At 38.0% G+C, this 23,801-nt stretch overlaps 1 protein-coding gene across 2 annotated transcripts in view; it reads right to left on the bottom strand.

Moving 5' to 3' along the window:
• The window catches only part of LOC132771984 (ephrin type-A receptor 3), a 262,038-nt gene that overhangs the window by 62,375 nt on the left and 175,862 nt on the right, over positions 1-23,801 (bottom strand). For both annotated transcript variants that reach the window (XM_060770622.2, XM_060770623.2), the window contains exons 4-6: positions 22,859-23,014; positions 20,124-20,459; positions 2,427-2,551 (exon numbers count right to left, since the gene is read on the bottom strand). In XM_060770622.2, the coding sequence (XP_060626605.2) occupies positions 2,427-2,551; positions 20,124-20,459; positions 22,859-23,014 (617 nt within the window). The remainder of the gene's footprint in view (positions 1-2,426; positions 2,552-20,123; positions 20,460-22,858; positions 23,015-23,801) is intronic.

The raw sequence follows: 23,801 nt of genomic DNA, 5'->3' as shown, positions 1-23,801 counted from the left end.
TATGAGATATTTCAGAAAGGAGAAACCTCCCTCAGAGTTTTGCTTCCTGAACAACTTATGGGGAAAGAGAAAACCAATTAAAATAGAGTCTTGCTTATCCAGCATAAACGGGCCAGCAGAGTGTTGGATAAGACAAAATGTTGGATAATAAGGAGGAATTAAGGAAAGGCCTGTTAAACATCAAATTACATTTTGATTTTACAAATTAAGCATCAAAACAATATGTTTTACAACAAATGGACAGAAAAGCAGTTCAATACACTGTAATGTTATGTAGTAATTACTGTATTTACAAATTTAGCACCAAAACATTGCAATGTATTGAAACATTGGTGGATACGGGCAGGAGGCAGACTGCATTGGATAATACAGAACGTTGGATGAGTGAAGGTTGGATAAGTGAGACTTTACTGTATAAATTTTCTTAGCACCTTCTCCCTTTATTTTCACTGACATGATTCTGAATATTTTATCCTATTTTGTAAACCAGGAAACATCCAGATCTTGTGGCTGCTAAAGAAAAGGCAATGGTAGAATCAAAATGTCCTGTATGCAATATCTGGAAATCATTTAAGTACAGACGCCAATGAAATACCAATTATGAATAGGATATGCAAAGGGAGAAAGGTTACAACCCTCTGATGCTACTCTTAATGAAGAAAAAAACGTACTGGAGATCTAAGTCACGGATACCTCACATGAGATTGGTTCTCATCTTTTCATGACTTTTGCTGCCTAAAACACACCTGAAGGTAAATTATTAATGTAAAAAAACTTGGCAGTATCTTTTTACTGTGCCTTGACTTATACTGCTTTAAAAGTTAAACCCTAATTTCTAGGAAAATTGCTTAGTTTCACCAGTGATCTGAAAGTATTAGGTCTTAAGTAGTCCTTATGGGCTCAGGGGTACTGTATAGCATTTCTGTAGAGCTGGCCTTTGCTGAATGACCTGATTTCCAACTTCCTAAAACAACAGCTGTTTTCCTTCCCCAGAAGTTAGAAAAGTCCCGGATGGTAGCTATAGGAAATTCAAATACTCACAGTTGTTGACAGAGCTCATGTGAACCTATTTTCTAGTTCAGCTTCTATAGTTTTCATTCATTAATGAAATGAAAACTACAGAAACTACAGTCCCATGAACATTTTCTCAGAAATAGGCCCAACAATATCTAAAGGGACTTACAGTACCTCATAGTAAATATTGGTTGGTAGCCTAAATGTTGAAAGGTATACTGAATTTACAGTATATAATTTTCCTAGCCTCTTGCACCATGAAAGCTGAGTGTAAGATTTATAATGAAGATATACAACTCTGACTTTGGGCTGCCTTGAATGTTTTGATTCAGTGTTCAGTTTGGTATCATGCATTAGTTTACATCAGAGCAGTTAGAAGAAGTTTGGCTGTAAACTAATGCATTAAGGATAAGAATAGTTTCACTTATTTTCTTAAGATAAGTGTACATTCCATGTATATTATCCATAGGAAGAACATCACACAATAGCCTTATTTGGCCAATAAAGAAAATCATAATAATGGACAAGACATGAGAATGTGCATGCCATCCACGTCACCTCCAATCTTCCCCATGGTTAAATGGAAGGTTGCAAGGAGAAAGTGTTACTGGACTTGACTAAACATGCTTGAAGTCCCTTGTGTTTCGAAAGGGCTTCCAATAACTTAGAGCATTGTAACACTGTTTATGTATTGTCTGTCCCTGTCAATTGTATAGTGGCATTAAATGTTTGACGTATATATGTTCTGTAATCTGCCCAGAGTCCCCTTGAGGAAATAGAGGAAAATATAAATAAAGTATATTATTATTATTATTATTATTATTATTATTAACATTTAATCACACATGGCTACTGATTTTCTTAAGACTTTTCTATTCAGTATATGTAGAGTGCACATAATGCACATATTTCTGTAAGTCTCACATGGTTATGATGTTTTTTTAAAATGGCTTAAGAACTATGGTGTAATGCCCTTTGTCAGGACAGGATGCTTGGATGTAGCACAAGAATATTGGTGAACTTAATCTTTCTTTCTTGCAAATAAGCTTCAAATGTGACAATATGAACACATAAATGTGTCCTTTGGATAAGGCAAGGGGATTCTGATTTTGTAACCTATTTATCCTAATTTAATGTCAAATTTCAGTGGAGGTGATTAGCAGCACATATCTCTAAAGGATTCAAAGTAGCAGGTTTTGTAGTAAAATGAGACAATTATTAGTTTAAATGGCAGCTAAACTTGAATAACTGATCTTCCATGTAAGTTGTTTAGCATTTCAACAGCTGGGCTTATTTAAAAGTATTTGGAAAGGAACCCAGAAGCAAATTGCATGTCCACTTCTTTTCAGCTTCTTACTGTACTATTTCTTAATGAAAGTCCCCTCCCTGACCCCTTTGCTGTACCTTCCCACCTTTTCATAGTACTTGACTTCATAGTCCAAGATGATCCCATTAGGATGCTCTGGTTCTTGCCAAGACAGAGAGACACTGTTCCGAGATGTCCGGTCTTTTCTAATTATTGTAATAGGGGATGGAGCTAGAGTAGCGAGAAAAAGAAGAGGGGAGGAGGGGAGAGAAAGCAAATGGAGTTTATCACTGTTCAAATCCTTGGCAAGAAGGTGATGTTTCCATTTGAAGGCTCCTGAGTATAAACCTGGACCTGCATCAACATTCAACAGCTAGATTATAGTGTTCTTACCCAAGCCTTGAAGCAGGATGGCCTGGATGAAAATGAGTTAGACGTTCCCTTGCTTGCAGACTGGTGGCAAATGAGCAGATGTTTCTAATCTGCTACTATAATGTAAGCAATACAATACATTCAATATATTAAAAGTGAATCAAAATAAAGAAAGAAAGGGAGAGTTTTGGCTATTTATTATGATGTTGAAGCATTATTATTACCAGATTCTGTAACTCATTGATAATGTTTTCATATTTCAGGCATACAACAGGACTGGAATCTATTATGGGCAAAGAGTCCCAGGAGTCCCGTTGTTAATAGCAATAATCAGTGTAGTGTTTAATGTATATCTTTCCATAGCATTTCTTAAGATTCCCCCCAATGCACATCAACCTTCTACTATGATCTTAACAGTATTATTTGGGGTTTGCACAGATGATTTTGCTTAGATACTAATATTATAAAGCAACAAAATATGATGCAATTAATGCGCTATCATTTATGTTCAGAAACTGGGAAAATCACCCTGTCTAAGAAAACTATATGAAATTCAAAGGATTCCATAAGTCAACAGGTGGCTTGAAGGTACAGATATATATATACACACATATCATCTGCAGTCAACACCTGCTTTTTTCAAATTCAAGCTCAAATACATGATAAAAATTATAATAAGATTGCTCTCATATTTTATCCAGATAAGAATAAATAATCTTGTTTAACTGTATACATAATTGTAGCACCACCAATATTTCAAATAGTTGACCATTATTTGTGGGCTTGTCACTCCTTAACTAGCTCAACACTTTGTCCCCTTCTCCCCTCAATCTCCTGACCTTCCAACAGTGCCAGCCAAATTTTAAACTATCAGCAATCACCATGTCCTGGTCCATTTCCTCCTCCTCCTTCTATCCTTCTAACAGCAAGAGTCAGATTTTAAGATTCCCTTCCAGATCATTGACCTCTGTTGAAAAACCTCCTGTGCACTGAACTAGAAGGGGGAAATTTCACCAACTGGATCTGTGTTTATTATAGCTTCCAACTTGAATGGATCCAGGGAATTTTATTTGACCAGCACATAATAGTTAGTGGTCGAGATTCTACCTTACTCGCCAACAAATAAGAGAACCCAGACCACTCAAAACAGCTGTAATAGCTTGCTAAGGAAATAGATACACTGGAGGCAGAGAAAATTGTTTCTGTCCACATTAGCTCAAAGTAGGCCCTCAGACAAATGTTAGTCTGTGTTCGATCTGAGTTTTCCTGTTCTGAGTTTTCTGCTGTAGTTGCCTTCTCTGAACTCCATGAGAGGGAACATTCAGGAGAGATTGTGTCCACATTATTTGTCCAGGACAATGAAGCTACAGACAGTTCCTCTACTCCTATATAACCACCATGATATTCTGCACAGAAAATGAGGATCAGTGTGTGCCTAGTAATATGAATATGGACTGATACTGCTCATAACTCTCCAGCCTGCAGGTTTTATATCCCAATAGTTACTAAAATACTCTAAGGACCCCAGATCTCATTTGTTTTTGGAAACTAAGCAGCAACCACGGCTAGTTTTCAGATGGGAGACCACCAATGTAAAACAGGGGTTGAAGGCAATATTTCAGAGGAAGGAACTGGCAAAACCCTATTTGAACAGATGACCTGAAAGTACATATAAATACACACAAGGTATTTTACATACATGCAATTCCCATCTGTTTCCCCTTTCCTCCTTTTTTAGTTCTGTATTTATCAGACATTTCAAATGCAGGACCTGTGTAATGATAGCTATCATTCAAATATTTATGTTATAATTTTACAAGTAGTTTTCCCCCACTGGCAGTAGTAATACTTTAAAGTGAATCAATGTAATGCTGATAGCTTAAACACTACTAATGATAGTCACAGCTTAAAATTAGTGAAAATGTTTTTAAAGAATGTTCAGTTTCTCTGTGTTTATTATCTATGACTCACAAATGATGTTAACTACTTGATTAATAATGTATATATATATATATATATATATATATATATATATATATATATTCAGAATGGTTTTCGTCCTCAAGGGCCTAGAGTACACCTTAGAAAATACCAAAGCTACAGCAGCATGCTTTCTTTGGCATATATGGCAGGCTGCACAGCAATGTAGATGGAGCAGAATAGGAAATTCACTGACCTTTATTCATTAGACTTAAGCTTAAAGCACAAAACACAAAAAGAGGATTTGAAATATTTTCTTTGAATAGGAAGTTCTGGAGTTTGGCTTAAAATAAAATACAGCTATACACTTGATTGAGTAATAATCTCATTTTAAATACCAGCTATTATAAAAGAAGTGTCTAGTGATGGTTTTGCGAATAATTTTGACTCATTATTTTGTATGCATACATAGCCTATGTTCCTGTGCTTGATAGTACTTGATTATTGAGATATTTTTATATAGAGATTGGCTGGTGTTTCAGCGAGGGGCAGCTGGAATAGGGTTGGGTATTCATCCAAACTAGCCAAACTGCTGAACCCATTTTGAAGGATTGTTTCAACACCATGAATAGCTCATTTACAGGTCATATTAATAACCTGAGCAAATTTACTGATCTACTGACATGAAAGCCACCTGCTGTCAGAGATACAGTAGATTCACTGGTTGTCTTTAAACTAATCTCTGCCCAGTCATTGCTATTGGCTTCCATGAGTGTTGTAACCTTCTCACATTTTCATCTAGGCACCAGAAATTGTAATACTACTTGCATGTTGTTGGGAATAGTATACTGAGGATTGATGTGCACATAGCAACTACACATGGATGATGGTCTCAAAGCCACACTAATAAAGCTAATAAAATCATTCCACATCATAATTGAAAACAATACAACAGAATTGGGGAATGTTTGCCCCCCACCTAGACACTGATGAACTGTATCTCCAAATTGCCTTAGTGAAGGCAGCTTGGAAATATAGTCTCCAGTAGTGGAGGATGATGGAAATTGCTGTCAATATCTGGAGGATTACATGTTCTCAATCCCTGAAGTCATTAATAAAAGAATCTTAAATCAGAACTTAAATAGCACAGTACTTAAGAAAAAAATATACATTGTATTAATGGCAAAATGGGATCTAACAACAACAACAACAACAACACAATTTTATTACTTGCTACCTTTCTCTTCTCACTGTTCAAAGTGGGGTACAACATAATTAAACTACACATATAAAATATAATACCATTAAAATCAAATCAAAGATGAATACCAATACAAATAAAATGTAAAGTTAAAGTTCATAGATTAAAATTTATTGGGTAGTCTTAAATTTTAATAGCTCATTTAGCTGTCAAATATCTGCTGGCAGGTCTTTTCACACTCTGTGGGTGGCCAATGAGATGGTCTTCTGGGTGACAGTTGCTTGTTGGGTTCTGGCTGATTGGAGTAAATGACCCCCAGAGGACCTAAGTCATGGGCCGGATTATGCAAGAAAAGGCAATCCTGTAGGTAACCTGAACCCAGACCATGTAGGGTTTTAAAGGTCACACTTTGTATTTATTTATTTATGTATTTATTTATTTATTTATTTGTGGTATTTATATACCATCCTTCTCAACTCCGAAGGGGACTCAGGAGGGTTCACAGTGTTAGCAACAATTCAATGTACTTCACCTGGAAACAAATCAGCAACCAGTGGAGATATTTTAGTATAGGTGGCATATTCATGTAACCAATCTGGCTGCCATGTTTTGAATTAATTGGACTTTACAAATTTGATATAGAGGTTGCCCAATGTATAGTTCAACCCTGGGGTTACCAGCACATGCACTACTATCTTTAGGCATTCTAATTTTAGGAATAGGCATAGCTGGCATATCAAATGAAGTGGGTAATATGTACTCCTGATTGTCACATCTATCTGATTTGATCTGATAAACAATGTTAAGTGAGTTCCAAGATCTTCACACACATGTAGTTTGGCCTTAAGCATTTTAGCTGCTGCTTTACACACTGTACTCTGTTAAACAATTTCATTCCTTTTGTGAGTTCCCTGAATGCAAGAGACATGAAGAAGCCTAGCTTTTCTAGAGTTCTATATCTCAGGAAGCTCCTCTATTGTTAAAGAAACATAACCTGTAAACACTCAGCGACCCTCAAAATACAGAGGAAATGGAACAGTGACAAGGTAGAGCTACTACATCTGTCCCCTTTTTCTACCTCACACTTTGAATCTAAACAACTGTAGTATTTGCAGAGAAATTTCAGGAGTGAATTATGCAGTATTAGTTTCTAAACAAACATATGGATAGGATATCCCACACAAATGATAATAGACAAATATACAAGAGACAATAAAATAGAAAAGTGCAGTGGAATGTAAAGTGTAAGGCTTTTAGTTCCCACTAAGCTGGAAATGATGTTCTTTTTGTATTTCCCCATACAAATATTGGAAACGCAGAAATCTATGCTCTATTCCACAGAGTCTTCACATTTTCAAGAATTGTTATATGTAACCTTTGGAGTAACAATGCTCCAGTTTATAATGCAAATATTTATTTTAATTACAGGCCCTTTGGATCTCAAAGTTATGAAGCTGAGGGAAATCTGTAATGAAAATGTGGTAAGTCCATCTTAATATACCAGCTGTTCAACTGGAAAATGAACATTAGAAAACATACTCCTTTTTGGCAAGGCTATGTATGAAATATAACCCATTTAACTAACATTGATAGGCTTTCTCCAGGATGCTTTCCCCCCTTAAAAGGCAGCCATAAAGAATAGACTACATTCTCACCTTTATGTAACAGTCCCTGCAGACAACATAAGAGATACTGAAAAGACTGGGATTTTGGATGAAACTTGCATTGCTGTCCTTTGTGGACAAATTGATGATTACATTGAATTTATCTTGGTCAAACAGCTTTTGGAAATAAAGCCTTCTCTCAAAAGACATGCCCTGTCTTTTAACAAGTATGTGCAAAGACATTTAGCAATTAAACTCATGTGGATTTGGCCTGTGTCCATTCCATCCATATTTGTTTATATAACAAATGAAATGGCACAGGTGCAAAATGAGGAACAACAATTTCTCAAAATATATTCTCATCATCAACTCAAGCTTCTTTCTTTATTTTTAACTAATTTCCTCAACATTAGAACAAAAATAATTTTAAATTCATCTATTTTCATAAAGCCAACATTTATATACAGATCAAGTATAAGTTAATCTGAAATGAATATTAATAATTACAAACAGCTCCAAGATTACCACCACCACTGCCACCAAGGCTACATCTTTCACTTGCAAATATTTAAATAAGTATCCAAAAGATCTACATATCTGATGCTAGAGAGCTTGTCCTTTTTCTCTCTCTACTATCAGGCAAGAACAGAGACAGAGATTATAAGTCAATTTTCTTCAGGTGCATCATTTATGAGTTCTGCCTTGCAATGTAATTCTTTGCTAATTTGCTTCTTGAAAGAAAAAAAAACAATAGTCTTAACAATGTTCTCTTTGTCTCAAGAAAATCTTTAAAAATTGTGCAGTTTTGTGAGTATCTGCAGAACTTATTCTCTGCAAAGTTTGTATTTGTGCACAGAAAGTAGCTTCTTTTCTGTTGAAAATAAACCTTATATAAACATCATTTTGTATACTTTAAGTTCCCAACTGGAGGAAATACCATTTTTCTGTACATTTGCTATACATGCATTATTTTCCATGGAGGAAATCCTATTTCCTGAATATAAAACACTATTTTCTATTCAAAACAAGACAGTGTGAAGTTTACGTACATAATGCCAAATTGCAAAGATTCTCACCAGTCAAGTTTTCTTCTCATCAGAATTGTTTGACCCTTTAAGAACATTTTTGATTATTTTTGGAATATTTGCTAATATTCTTTCCATTGTTAGTTCTACCCCATTCTGTCATGCTGCTCACAAATATATATATCTAACTTTATTGACTAGCAGTACTGCAACACTATTTTTTTTAATCTTCTAAGGCCCCTGCCAGGAATAGAACAGAAACAGCCAAAGTGATGGAAATAGAGGTAGGGAATAGAGAACATATATTTGTGAAGGCTTTCCAGTTGTTTTTGACTGTATCCGTAGTCTGGGAAAATGGAACGTGAGATAGAAGAAGACTTGATTACAGAGAGAAATGAAGTTTTCTTTCTTCTATTTCATCATCAAGGGAACAAATTCAGCTAAATCCTCCTTCTCTGTCTATTTTGGTAGGCTCAAGCTATAGATGCTCCCCGAGGTGAAAAATCCAAAAAGACTATGGGGTTTAAAATTGATTTCTTGATCTTCTTCAAATTTGATGTAGAAATGTAGGTAATAATATAGAGCTTTCACACAAAAAGAAAGATACAGATATGATCAAAACTAAAAAATAAAAAATAAAAAAATGGCATAATCAAAAGGACATGTAGGTAAACAGAAAGAAAACTGTCTTCAGTTTCTATCATTCTTACTACTCCATCTCATTTATTATACAGAGTTGAACATCTGGATATCCTCTGTTTTATGAAGTAAGCTAATGAGATTCAAAAGTTGTTGCAATTTTGAAGATTTTCGCACATGTCAGCTATCAGTTGTGTTCTGGTCAGCAAATGAGGAGTACACTCTTATTTTGAGAGGCGTGAACTTGCGCCAAAGCCATACAAAGTTTGGTGTCCAGTTTAAAAGTTAATGCACTATGCATCTGAATACTGCTTTAAACTTTGGCTAAAAACAATGAAATGTACATAATGCTTTAGATGACAAAGGCAATAATGAACAGTAAGCTACATCTGTTCGCTTTCACTTGAATTGCAGAGATAAAAATACTTCTGTCTAGAAGTTATCTTTGTAACTGGTGGTAATGATTCCACTGATATAACTATATTTAAAATTAAAATCAAACCGCTTTTTCATGTGTGGTTGTCTTGTCTGCCTGTCTCTTTTTTACAGAGACGTGAGGTAAGTGAAATAGACATGTTGCTCATATGTTTAACATGTGTGATAAATCAAGGGTATGCCAAGTCCACTTGAAATGTAACAGACTGTGCAATATATCCACTGTACAAACCACATGACGCTGTTGTGGCTTTCTCAGATGTAAGCTTTCATCATGTTTTAAACTATAGTGTCTATAATATTAACAAGGTGTTTTTCTAAATGTATGCAATGAAATAAGTCATTTTATGTTATTTTATAATTTCAATTGAGATGCCAATTTCACTAAAATCAAAATGAAAGGATACAACAGTTCTACATCTGTTTCTTGATTTCCTGATTGTCTATATTGCTTTAGAGAGGAAAGTTATCTCATGCAATCTGGTATAACGTTTTAAAGTTACCACTAAACACAACTGGAATACTAATTGACAATGCTAGTAATGATAAAAGTCTAATAGAGCCTGTTAACTTAGGCACTGGTACAAATACTAGATGCAGTGTACAGATGTACTCATGTTTTACTGGACAACTTCCTATGGACAACTGAGTAGCCACTAAGAAGAGATTGCTGGATGAAACAGATCTGCTCCAAAATGGGTTCTATGCACCTCCAGAAGCAAAATCCACATTTTAACCATTAATGCTTTCAGCTTTCTGATCTATTCTTTTAGTATTAGAATACGACTTTCAGACGACTGTGTAAATAGTTTGAAATTTAGTCTCCCAAAATCCATCTTAATGAACCAACTCTATATTCCAAATAATTCCAAAGGAATTTAGTAGCAATAAAATCAAACAATTTCATATGCAGGTTTCCAGAGGTTTTTAAATGAAACAATCCTAAAAGCTGCATTTTATCACCCTGAAAAAGTATTCAAAATTGTTTGTATCATAAAATACATTCATGTAAGGGATATGGCACAATTAAAAAACTAACTAGAGCAGACCAAAGTCCACCCTAGTCCAAAATGATGTTTTTACAAAGCTCTACCAGATACCTGTAGAAAATTCATCCATGGTATATGCACCCATACTCCCAGAATATATAGCCATCGTGAGAAGCAGCTAGTAAAAGACAGGGTATCCACAAATTTGTCTGCTTTCCTTTCACCCATTGAGCTGGCCTAATTGGTAACTCATTTCATGTTGAGACTGTGAATTGTATGAGGAATTCCCGAGTCTGACAACATTAATGACAATATGAAGAGTGTTCATCTTGCCAGCAAGAAACCACATGGGATCAACACATGCTATATCAGACTTTATCAAGGTAAAATAAATCAGATCTAGCCAAATAATAAATTTGAATTAGTCAGAACACAGAAAATTAATTTCAGACCCCACCTCTCCCCAAATTAGAATCATAGAGCTGAAAGACACACATGGGCAATCCAGTGAGACCCTTTCCCAGCAGGAAAAGCACAATCAAACTACCGCATCCAGCCTCTGTTTAAAAGCCTTCAATGTTTTTGCAGTGATCAAGACGATGTATTGGAGTGTAATTCTCTCTGAGGAATTCCACATTTTCTGGCAGTTGTCAAACACTGTTCCTGTTTACCAATGAAGATGGGAGGAAGGAGTGAAGCAATTCAGACAATGAAGTAGTATTGAATGAATGTAAGTGGTGATAGAGGTGTGTGTGAAATCAGAGTACACACAGTGATCCAATTTGCTATACTATTCCTTCTCCCAGGAGTCCAAAGCAGCCATATCATCATGCTTGGAATTGCCTAGCCCATGTCCCCAATAAAAAGCAGTAGCTATTCCTTCCAACACAGACAGTCTCTGAAAAGAGGTTATGGTGACAGATTACAAGAGCAAGAGAATTGTCCCCCATGTCCTGTTTGAAAAGAGGCCCACTCAAGTTACTGGCAGGGTTCTAATAAATACATCAGGGCAAGCTATATGTCATGTTTCTCCACCACTGATTCTACAAGGAACCTGAACCTCAACTGCAATTCTGAGATGTTCTATTGTCAGAGGTTCAGGAAGCTGAAGACAAAAATAACTGGAGAGCCAAAGTTTGAATGACGAACCACGTATGCACTGGTTTAGTCTTTAGAGGGTTAGGGAATACTGAAAACAATAGACTGCTCTTAGCATTAAGCTTCACTAGGTGATCACAGGGCCTCTCCGCACATACCTATATCCCAAAATATCAAGGCAAAAATTGCACAAGATCTGCTTTGAACTGGGTTATCTGAGTCCACACTACCATATATCCCAGTTTAAAGCAGCAAATGTGGAATTTTATTCAGCTGTATGGAAGGGGCCTCAGGGTGAGAGATGATAAAAAAATCCTTCTTTGTTTTTTTTTCCCCCAACAGCAAATGTAATTTTATATATTATAACATGCTCCCTTATATTTTGCCTTGACTGGCATTCCATTTTCCATAAATATGTTGGGTTTCTGGGTGTTTTTTTAAAGTGTTATTTAGAAATATCCTTAAACATTTTTACTTGATCTGAAGGCTATTAACACATTAGAAAGATGACATTGTGTGTAGCTTATATCTTCCAATTAGACTTACATCCTACAGGCAACGTATTTTCCTAGCTGTATCTGAAATTTTGTACTATTCAGAATCATGTTTGGTGGCACACATTTAAATCAAATAACGTTTGAATATGAAGATTCTCTAATTTTATTTTAATTTATATTGCTTTTTATTTATCTATTTCATGAAGGCAGAACATGATTTAAATAAATGATCTGTGCACCTTGCCTTTCTCAATCTGTCTTTTGGCTGTTTTCAAATTTTAAAAATCATATTTGGAAATTTACATTTACGTGTGCAATTTTCAATTGATATCGAATATACTGCTGGAAGGTGGTGGAAACCATATCCTTTCCCTTTCTTCCCCTTTGCTTCCAGTCCAAATTTTGATTCATATAATAATCTTGCACAAGTGAGGACTCATGCCACTGCTATCCTACTCTCGATTTATAATAATGGGAACAATTTACCAAAGGATCCCAAAACCTATAAACTTCAATACATCCCATTATAGATCATTAAAATATTATCCATCAACAACCCAATCTGAAAACCTAGTTACTAAGCAAACACTGTCTGAAGAGATTAGATCACACTGCACATCAGCTTTTCAGAGTGGCACAGCTGTCCATCTCTCTCCATGACACATTTGTAATTAGCACCTTGCCTTAGGGGAATGTGAATTTCATATAATTCTCTTCGGCAATCAGTGACCCGTCCTAAGCAGGGTTGATTGGTGTTATTAGATAACATCTGTGTGAGAACATATTATTGTGGGATGAGATGAAATCTTGTTTCCTTCAGCATGGCTGATAACTGCCTTTGTAAGCCTCTTTCTTGACAATAGGAAAAGTGAACTGCTAGACACCCAGCTATACATGCTTCTGAAGGCACAGCATAATATTCTCTCCTGTGACAAGAAAACCAAAACCTATTGAAGCATTCTAATTTTTTTTAAATGAAAATGAAACCAGCTCTGTGAAAAAAACAGGTGTGGACCTGGGAATAAAGCAATTGGTTAAACCTTGATTAACACCACTGTTCCTTTTACTTGTTTTTGTTCTATGTTGCCTATAAAATGTTATAATATGACAAACCATATCAAGATTACTCCACACATACTTCAATTTGATAACCATCAGAAGAGAAACAACCTTTGTTATGTGGTTAAATTGAAAAGGACACCTGAGTTAACCCTAGACAGTAGACAGTGCATCTCCAAAATCTGGTGCCCTTGTTCTGAGATTGTTTTATTGTTCTCATCTTTTATTATGAGTTCTGCACTTCTGCAGAATGCAAAATAAATGATTGAGATACACCACAAATGTCCCATCTGTGTTCATAACTTCTCACTTTACTGACAGGCTAGGAGAATAGTGGATGCTCAGAATTCTCCATAATGGCCCATCTACAGTGCTGTAGCCAGGGGCGGCCCGTCCATTACTCGAAGTAAGCGGTGGCGGAATACTTTTTTTTGCCAGGGGGCGCTGTTCTGTCCTTAGGCCACGCCTCCTCCTGCAGGCCCCATGCGCCCTCAACAGCCTTCTAATGGAGAAGCGCAGGCCCCGCCCACTAGGCGAGAGGGAAGTCCTCCCTCCACGTGCTGCCAGGAGGGAGGCAGCCAGCCAGCCAGGCTCTTTCGCTTTCCCTTTCCTTCCCTGCAGCTGAGCCTGGACCCCTCTCAGGGCAGCAAGGAGGCCTGGTCAAAAGGTACTGCAAATGTCATCTTCTGTACATGCCTCCCCCAAACCCCTCTAGTATTTGGTAATGGAAGTCCTATATGCCAAGCTTGGTTCAATTCTATTGTTGGTGGAGCTCAGAATGTTCTTTGGTGCTTGGTAAACTGCAATTCCCAAATGTCAGGGTCTATTTTTCCCAACCCCCTCTCCAGTATTTTCTGTTAGTCATGAAAGTCCTGTATGCCAAGTTTGGTTCAGTTCTATTATTGGTGGAGTTCAGAATGCTCTTTGGTGCTTGGTGAAGCATTCTCACCTGATGTTTCACCCACATCTATGGCAGGCATCCTCAAGAGGCTGTGAGGTCTGTTTGTAACTAGGCAAGTGGGGTTTGTATATCTGTGGAATGTCCAGGGTGGGAAAAAGAACTCATGTCTGCTTGAGATAAGTGTGAATGTTGCAATTGGTCATCTTGATGAGTATTTAATGGCCTTGCAGCTTCGAAGCCGAGCTAGTTGCTGCCCAGGAATCCTTTGTTGGGAGCGGTTAACTGGCCCTGATTGTTTCATGTCAGGAATTCCCCCCCCCCTTTTTTAGTGTTGCTCTTTATTTATTATTCTGATTTTAGAGGGTTATTTTAGAGGGTACTGGTAGCCAGATTTTGTTCCTCTGAGGTTGCCTGCCATAGATGTGGGGAAAATGTCAGGAGAGAATGCTTCTGGAACATGGCCATACAGCCCAGAAAACTCACAGCAACTCAGTGATTCTGGCCATGAAAGCCTTCCACAACACATTATTATGTTTATTTATACCCTGCTTTTTCTCTCCCCAAGAAGACTCAAGTTGGCTTAGATTAAAAACATTTCAGTACAGTTTAAAATCCACAAATATGCAAACATTAAAATGGAATTAAATATCATTGGTATTTTAAAAATTCAGTTAAAATCCATAAAAAACATATCCAAAACTAAAAACTGCAGCAGACCCTGACTTGATCTTTAAAACCTTTTAAAGCCTGCATTAGATTACCAAATGTAATGTCCCTTTATACACACTGCTTTATATTAATTCCCCCAGTATTCCTTTATCTGATTTGTCATCAACACACTTAATGGACTGCAAAAATATGATCCTGTGTGATTCCTTTCCATTGCTGGCCGAATAGTTTAAATTTGGATAATATTTTGACTTTGATATTTTAGCAATTATATTTTGCAGCAGTGTCTTTTGGGTTGCTAACTCTTGTCCTTCCACTTATCCTTCCATCAGTTCCAGGGCTCAATCCCAACTGCTGGTGGACGAGACACTATGGAGCTCTATATTTATATTTCCACAGTACAAAGTGGCAAAATCAAAGACTGCTTTGGGATTTTTTAAAAAAAAAATGTTTTCAAATCATGGATGGTTGAAGCAGTGGTTGCAGAACACCAACTGTGTAACACTGTCACTGTACGAGTAAAGCAACAACAAAATGCTCCCCTGCCCTTAGGTGTATAATTTAATTAAAACATGACACAAAGGCAAAGGGATGCCAGTGTGGGAAGGGATGAAGGGCCTGTCCAGACAGGCCCTATATCCCAGGATGTGATTGCAGGTTTTCTGTTTATCCTGGATTATCTGGCAGAGTGGACTCATATGATCCAGTTTAAAGCTGAAAACCTGGGATTTATTTATTTATTTGTCATGTCAGAACAACCAGTCAAATTATGTTACATTTCTAACAGAACAAAGCAAAACAAGCAGATTACAAAATTTGTGAGTATGGTAGTTGATTAAATGTCCTTTGATCAGTATCTGGCCACTTGGAGTGCTTCTGGTGTTGCCGCAAGAAGGTCCTCCCTTGTGCATGTGGCAGGGCTCAGGGTTCATTGCAGCAGGTGGTCAGTGGTTTGCTCCTCTCCACACTCGCACGTCGAGGATTCCACTTTGTGGCCCCATTTCTGAAGGTTGGCTCTGCATCTCGTGGTGTCCGAGCGCAGTCTGTTCAGCGCCTTCCAAGTCACCCAGTCCTCTGTGTGCCCAGGGGGGAGTCTCTCATCTGGTATCAGCCATGGGCTGAGGTGCTGGGTTTGAGGCTGCCACTTTTGGACTCTCGCTTGCTGAGGTGTTCCAGCGAGTGTCTCTGTAGATCTTAGAAAACTATTTCTAGATTTAAGTCGTTGACGTGCTGGCTGATACCCAAACAGGGGATGAGCTGGAGATGTCTCTGCCTTGGTCCTTTCACTATTGGCCGCCACTTCCCGGCGGATGTCAGGTGGCGCAATACCGCTAGGCAGTATAATTTTTCCAGTGGTGTAGGGTGTAAAAACCCTGTGATAATGCGGCATAGGGCCTGTCTGGAAGGGCTCCATGGCTTCACATGCCACCTGTTTCTCCAAGGCCAAAGCAGTGGCAGTTGGATGGAAGGAGGGCTCTTCATCTGCTTCTGGGTCAAGCACATGCAAGAGCAAACTTCAGCCCTCCAGGTGTTTCGGACTTCAACTCCCACAATACCTAACAGCCGGTCTAGCACTTTGTAATGTAATACAGGTTGAGTATCCCTGATCCAAAGTGCTTTGAACTAGAAGTGTGTAAATCACTTTGAGTCCTCCTGAGGGTGAGAAAAGCGGTATACAAATACTGTAAATAAATAAATAAAATGTTTGGGATCATGGGATAGCTGTTTACATACACAATGACACATTTCAAAGATAGCACCCAAGATGAAACACAAAAGAGGCATGCAAGAGGCCTCTTTTCCCACGTGCCCGGCAATGCCGCTGCACATCCCTCTCTTGGCATTAGGAAATGTGCGCCCTGCATCGCCCTCCTTCTCCATGCACTTCCTAACGCTGGGAGAAGGATGCACACTGCCGTTGTTGTCTTCCTTGGCCTGCAAGGAGGAGGAGGAGAGGAGGACAACGTGCGCACTTGTGAGGGAAGGATGGAGGGAGAGCATGCTCCCTGCATGAGGGCTCTTTTTCCATGCGCCTGGTAATGCCGGCGCGTGTCCCTCTCCCGGAGTTGCAAAGCGTGTGGGGGAAGAGAATGCAAAGCGCATACCCAGGAGCCGATGGAGCACAGGGCCTCTTCTCCTGTGTGAAGAGGGGCAGCATTGCAAGTGCCTCTCCAGGCAGCTGTGCCATCACCCCTCTCAGGGCGGCAAGGAGGTTTCTTCATGAACGGAAGTGACTGAAGGTACTGCAAATCTAAATTATTGTACATGTTTCCCCAAAACCCCTCCAGTATCAGAGTCTATTTTCCCCAAATCCCTTCAGTATTTTGTGTTGGAACTACATCAACACTGACAAAGAAACAACAAGAAATACTATTTATTTATTACAAGCATTAAGAAATTACATATATTAGAAACCAACTTTCTTATTACTTTCTTTTCAAGATCACTAGACTGGATCACAGCAACGCGTGGCAGGGGATGGCTAGTGTGTGTGTGTGTGTGTATGTATGGCTGGCATGGGCCAACTTCAGCCCTCCATGTGTTTTGGACTTCAATTCCCACAATTCCAAACAGCCAGTAGGAAGTCCTAAATACCTGGAGGGCCAAAATTTGTCCATGCCCCCATAGATAGATAGATAGATAGATAGATAGATAGATAGTGATTGGTTTTTTTTGGGGGGGGGGGGCGCCAAAATACTGTTTGCTTACCATTGAAAATTACCTAGGGCCGCCTCTGGCTGTAGCAATAATACTTTCTCTCTGTTCATCTCTGCTTTTCTTCCTTGTTTATTACCACTTACAAAAACCATCCAGCTAGTAAGCTATTTATATAAACAGTGAAACACTGAGGAGCTATATAGAGACAGTGGGCTCACAATCGTAGTGTCAAAATGTGCATATCAGGCCTTAATGTTTTATGGATCTTATTCTATTACAAATCTTTCAGCAGGGTTTGGTTAGAAATCTAAACAAACCCAGACATGCAACAAATGTTAAATCCATTCCCAAAAAAATAAAGAAGGCATTTACATTCCATTATTGAGAAAGCAGACAATTGCATGTAATGGAACATAGGAAATAGCTGTTGCAGATTAATGTGTTTTGCCCAAAAATAGCTGCTAAATTTTGGAAAAGAGCCAAAGTCAATTTAGTGATTTACATATGGACCAAGATTCAATGCTGTAAATCTGCAACCAGTGTCAGAACAGTTGAGAGACACATCTACAGCTCCTCCATTTTTAGGCCCCTTCCACACAGCTGAATAAAATCCCACATTTCTTGCTTTGAACTGGAATATATGGCAGTGTAGACTCAGATAAACCAGTTCAAGGCTGATATTGTGGGATTTTCTGTCTTGATATTCTGTGTTATATGGCTGTGTGGAAGGGCCCATAGTGAAACTCTCAGTACTATCAAAACACTACTCCAGAGGGTTTCTTTTGAAGGAAGTTTTTAAGGGTGCTCTAGGTAAAAGACATCATTGCTAATTCTGGCAGAAACAGTGGGAATCCAGAGGAAGTATACCACTAGATCTTGGCTTCTGTCTTGAGCAAATAATAGTACAACTACTAGAGCATTATTAAATCCATATTACATTTTCCAAAATGAAAATGATCCCTTTCATTTATTCATTGCCCATGCACAGAAAATGCAGCAAATCCCACAAGCATGAAGGGCATCCGAACACTATAAATAGAAAAATCATAACTTTAAAGCAATATTCATCTCATAAAGCTGCTTATGATTGGAACTTGTGTCAAGAGCAGGAAACATGGAAAGTAGAAAATATAATACATAACATTATTAAACCTTTGTAATGCCAATGTTACTCTTTTATATGTCTAACATCAAAGCACTTAATTTTCTTCATTTCTATTAAATCAAAATTAATGACTTACATGACTGGCATAATTTATATGGGAGATTACTACAATGACCTTTGCATTAAAAATCTGGTTTTATTAATAAAACACATTCTTTCTGTGGCAACATACTAAAGTGTTACTTGACACTGTTGATTGTGGAGTGGGAGTTTATTCTAACAGAGATTCTGCCAAACCCCTTGACAATAAAACCACCCGATAACTGAAGATCTAATTCTGTCCATTTGCACTGAAAAAGATTAATATTTTTCCTTAAATGGAAATAGAGAGCTTTCTTTGTAGTTATAAATGACTAACTTTGCATAATTTGGAGCTTGGACTTTCATTTCATTTCATTTTCATTTCATTTTATTTGAACAATTCATAAAGTGCCTATAAACAGTATGAACCACAGTAATATAAGCAGTAAAACTGGATTATGATATAAACAACAGCTTGATTGAATCACATGCTAAGTTAAATTAAAAAAACCATTTTGGGGCTATTAAAGGTAGATACAGATAGGGCCTCCAATGCTTGTCTGAAAGGGCAGATAAGATGATATCTAAAAATTGATACTTGAAGGACTCTATATCCAAACCAATGAGAGTTGTAAAGGCCACTCTAACATTTGAATGTTGTTTAGAAATAAGTTAACACATGATAAGTAGAAGCATGATACTATTAGGTACTATATTGTATATATGTATATTGGTATACATGATAAGTACGTGAACCAGCTGTCAAGAACCTAGCAGAATTTGAGCAGATATATGTTGTTCTTGTTAAAGTTTCTGCTGATTCCTTAGAGAAGGGGTCTCCAAACTAAGGCCTGCGGGCCAAATGCAGCCCTCCAAAATATTTTACCCAACTCTTACCCTAAACTTTAGACTTAGGATCATACTAAGGCTGATACAACTTGAAGGCACACAACAACAACAATCCAAATTAACTTGATTATCTCATTATCCAAAAGCAGATGCACACTTCCCATTGAAGTACTGATAACTCTTTATGTTAGTTAAAATTATTATTCATTTTAAATATTGCATTTTTCATGCTTTTTTGCATTACAAATAAGAAATGTGCAGTGTGCATAGGAATTCATTCATGTCTTTTTCAAACTATATATTTAAAACATTTGAGGACCCTTGCTTTTCAGGTAGACTAACATGACAGCAAAACATGGTTCCGAAGCATTGACAGCTCCAGAATAAAAATGCCCCACAAATGTTGTTGATCCCTCAGACCAGTTCTGATAAAATTAGATACTAAGGAGAAGGGTCACAGGAAGAGATGGACAGATAAGGTCTTTCCTTTCCATCACCCTGATGTATCACAGATAACACGGACCACCTCAAGCTATGGAGAGGAAAACAAAATCATATTTTCTTTCTTTCTTGATGTCTATTACCTAGATGCTGATAAGTAAATGGAAAGCTGAGTTGTGGCATGAAGGGATGATGGAGTTGGAGACTGGAGGCTGGAATTCTTTGCTAGCTCAAAAGCACCAGAGAAAAACAATACTCACCAGCTTGATTTGTTGTGATGCTGACTGCAGCAAATTGTCTTGGGAAGATGCTCAAATCAGACACTCCATTAACAGCATCTATCTCAAATGTGTAATTTGTATGAGCCAGGAGGTCCACTACTGTCACTGTGGTGTTGGTGAGTCCAATCTGGCGTGGAAGGAATCTTACATTAGCACTGCAGGGGTCACACAGGTAGGTGGTTCCTCCACATTTCTTGCACACAATGTTAAAAGTGACATCCTTCCTGCCTCCGGTGTCCAAAGGCCAGCTCCAGTCTAGGATGACTGATGTTTCATTAATATTAGAGATAACATTTCTGGGAGCAGAAGGTGGTCCTGCAGAGTAAATGGAAAGAGGACAATCAGTCTTTATTCTAATTCTGCTAAGGCAAATAAGCTATTCAAATAAGCATCTGGTAATATATTTGTCCATCCATATTTGGAGTTTTGACTTTTGCAGTTGTATTCTCTATAGTATAGGGATGGGAAACTGCAGTGATGTTAGGGGCCATCTCAGGAATCTGAAAGTATTTAGGGAATGGAGCTTATAAAAACTAAATCCTGTCATTTATGCAGCAATTAAATTTAAGCCAGGACTGGAGTGAGGGAGGAGGGCAGGTGGGACAAGATTCCAAACTGAAAAGTGAATGAAATAGAAGGAGGGATGGGAATACTGTAAATGTAAAATAGGACTGAAATGAGTGAAGAGAAAAAAAAACAAGGAGATTGGAGTATATCTAAGTGGGAGCAAGATTTTCAGCTGGGACTGGAGTGAGTAAAATGGAAGGAAGAAGGATGAAAGCAAGGATGTGTCTTCACACACATCCTCATCTAGATATCTGATACCTACTTCAGCCCGCTGTTGTGACATAATTTATTAGGCTTATAATGTATTAATGTATTGTGTTTTTACTGGTATTTAGCTTATCTTTGGTTTAAGTTCTGTTGTTTATAAGTTATATTTAGTTTATTTTATTTCATGTTTTGTTATGATTATTGTTTATTTGCTCCTGGCATTTTTGTTATACTTGGAAACCACCCTGAGTCCCTCCGGTCAGGGGAGAAAGGGTGGGGTATAAAAAGATTATTATTATTATTATTAGTAGTAGTAGTAGTAGTAGTAGTAGTAGTAGTATTTGAGAGAAACAAGTTTTTAAACTAGGGATGGACTGAGTAAAACATTTATTTATTTATCGTGTCGGGAGCGAACCAAGGGTACAATTGTGATGTATTTGAGAAAACACAAAGTTTAAAAACTTGTCATTCTATTAAATGTCCTTTAACCAGGAGCTGGCCACTTGGAGTACCTCTGGTGTTGCTATAAGAAGGTTCTCCATTGTGCATATGGCAGGGCTCAGGTTGTATTGTAATAGGTCATCTGTGGTTTGCTCTTCTCCATACTCGCATGTTGTGGGCTCCACCTTGTAGCCCCATTTCAAGTTTTCAATCTCGTAATGCCAGAGCACACGAGTTCAGTGCCTTCCAAGTCACCCAGTCTTCTATGTGCCCAGGAGAGAGTCTCTCATTTGGTATCAGCCACAGATTGAGGTGCTGGGTTTTAACCTGTCATTTTTGGATTCTCACTTGCTGAGGTGTTCCTGTGAGTATCTCAGTAGATCTTAGAAAACTTTCTTGATTTAAGGCATTGGCATGCTAGCTGATATCCAAACAGGAGGTGGGCCAGAAATGTTGCTGCCTTGGTCCCTTCATTATTGGCTGCTACTTCTCGGAGGATGTCAGGTAGTGCAATACTGGCTAGACAGTGTAATTTCTCCAGTGGTGTAGGTTGCAGACAGCCTGTGATAATTTGGCATGTCTCATTAAGAGCCACATCCACTGTTTTAGCGTGGTGAGATGTATTCCACACTGGGCATGCATACTCAGCAGCAGAGTAGCAAAGCACAAGAGTAGATCTTCACTGTATCTGGTTGTGATCCACAGGTCGTGCCAGTCAGCTTTCATATGATATTGTTTCTAGCACTACTTTTTGCTTTGTATTCAGGCAGTGCTTCTTGTAGGTCAGAGCACGGTCCAGGATAGCTCCCAGGTATTTGGATGTGCTGCAATGCTGCAGTGGGATTCCTTCACAGGTAATCTTCAGAGCTCGAAATGCTTGCCTGTTCTTAAGATGAAAGCACATGTTTGTGTTTTAGATGGATTAGGAATCAGTTTGGCCTGTAATAGGCAGCAAGAGCATCTAAAGCTTTGGATAGCTTCTGTTCAACTATCTCAAAGCTCCCTGCTTGAGTGGTGATGGCACGATCGTCAGCATAGACGTAAAGCATATGATTGCTGCAGTAAGCTTGGGATCCTCCATGTCAAAGTGCAGCAAACATTATTATTGGTTTCAAGTAATGGAAGGGAGCCCCCAGTGGACATGAGAGAAGCCTTCCACAAGGATGGAAAAACATCAAAACATCCAGGCGTCCCCTAGGCAACATCCTTGCAGATGGCCAATTCTCTCACACCAGAAGCAACTTGGGAATTTCTCAAGTTGCTTCTGACATGAGAAAAAAAAGTACCGGAAGCCTTTCAACTTTGCAAGGAGGGCTCTGGAGGCTTGGTATTGAGCTTTGGGTTTAGGGAGTCTCATCTGACCTCACAGGTCACACTTTGCCTATGTTGGTAATAATTTTATGCTTATATAGCCTTTTGGTTTGAAAACCTCAGTGGGTCACACATACAAAAGAGACTGAAATACAAGCATAGTTTTTGATCAGTATGAGTCCACTCACTTGTGCAAGCCATCGACGGAGGGTCTCTCTCAGATCGGAAATAATTCTTTTCACATTTGCAGTTTGTAGAACCTTCAACATTTGTAGAACTATGAGGTGGGCATTTGGCACACTTGACATTACCAGCAGACGCTTTGTAAAAACCTGGTCGGCAAGCTGTAAAAGAAAAAAAGAAGGGAATTACTTACAATCTTTCATATAGACAAGGTTCTGTCTTTTTTTTTTTTTTTTGCTGAAGACGAATAAAGGTCAAGGGCAGAATGCTCAACCATGTTTCTCTCTCTGGACTAGATAGTGGAATTCTGATTTGAAAGAATTTATGTCTTTTGAAGGATACACAGAATTCAGACTCCACATGGAAAGACTAAACATGCTGGGAAGAAATTACACTTTTATCTTTGGTCTTTGTGACTAAATGAGGACTTTTGTCACACAGTAGCTATCATTTAGGACTGAGTGAAACTTTAAGAAATATACGTGGTTCAATTCCATTGATTAATGCCTACATCATAGATCATTCGCAATCACACCAACAAATACAATATGTAAAAGAGGACCAATACAAACAATATAAAAGAGAAACCATATAAAACATCATAAAAGTACAGTATAAAACAACTGGTATGCAGATCTTGCCTATTAAAATCCAATACTCAGAAATTACCTGTCCAAACCTATCTCCTCAAGTGATCCTACTAGAACTTTAAGATTGTCTGGAGAGGCTCTGCTCTCGGTCTCACCCTCTTCACAAGAAGAATTGGTGGGGATGAGAGACAGAGCCTTCTCAGTAGTGGTTCCTCGGCTGTGGAACACTCTCCCCAGTGACATCTGGTAGGCCTCATCCCTTCTATTTTTTTAGAAAAAAGTTGAAGACATGGATTTGCACACAAGCATTTGAAGAATAAATGAGTACAGGTTTCGACACAGTTTGAATATGGATTAT

Source organism: Anolis sagrei, chromosome 3 (assembly GCF_037176765.1).
Source record: "Anolis sagrei isolate rAnoSag1 chromosome 3, rAnoSag1.mat, whole genome shotgun sequence".
Classification (NCBI taxonomy): domain Eukaryota; kingdom Metazoa; phylum Chordata; class Lepidosauria; order Squamata; family Dactyloidae; genus Anolis; species Anolis sagrei.
Note: the sequence above shows the minus strand (reverse complement) of the source record. Positions and strands in the feature narration are given on the sequence as shown.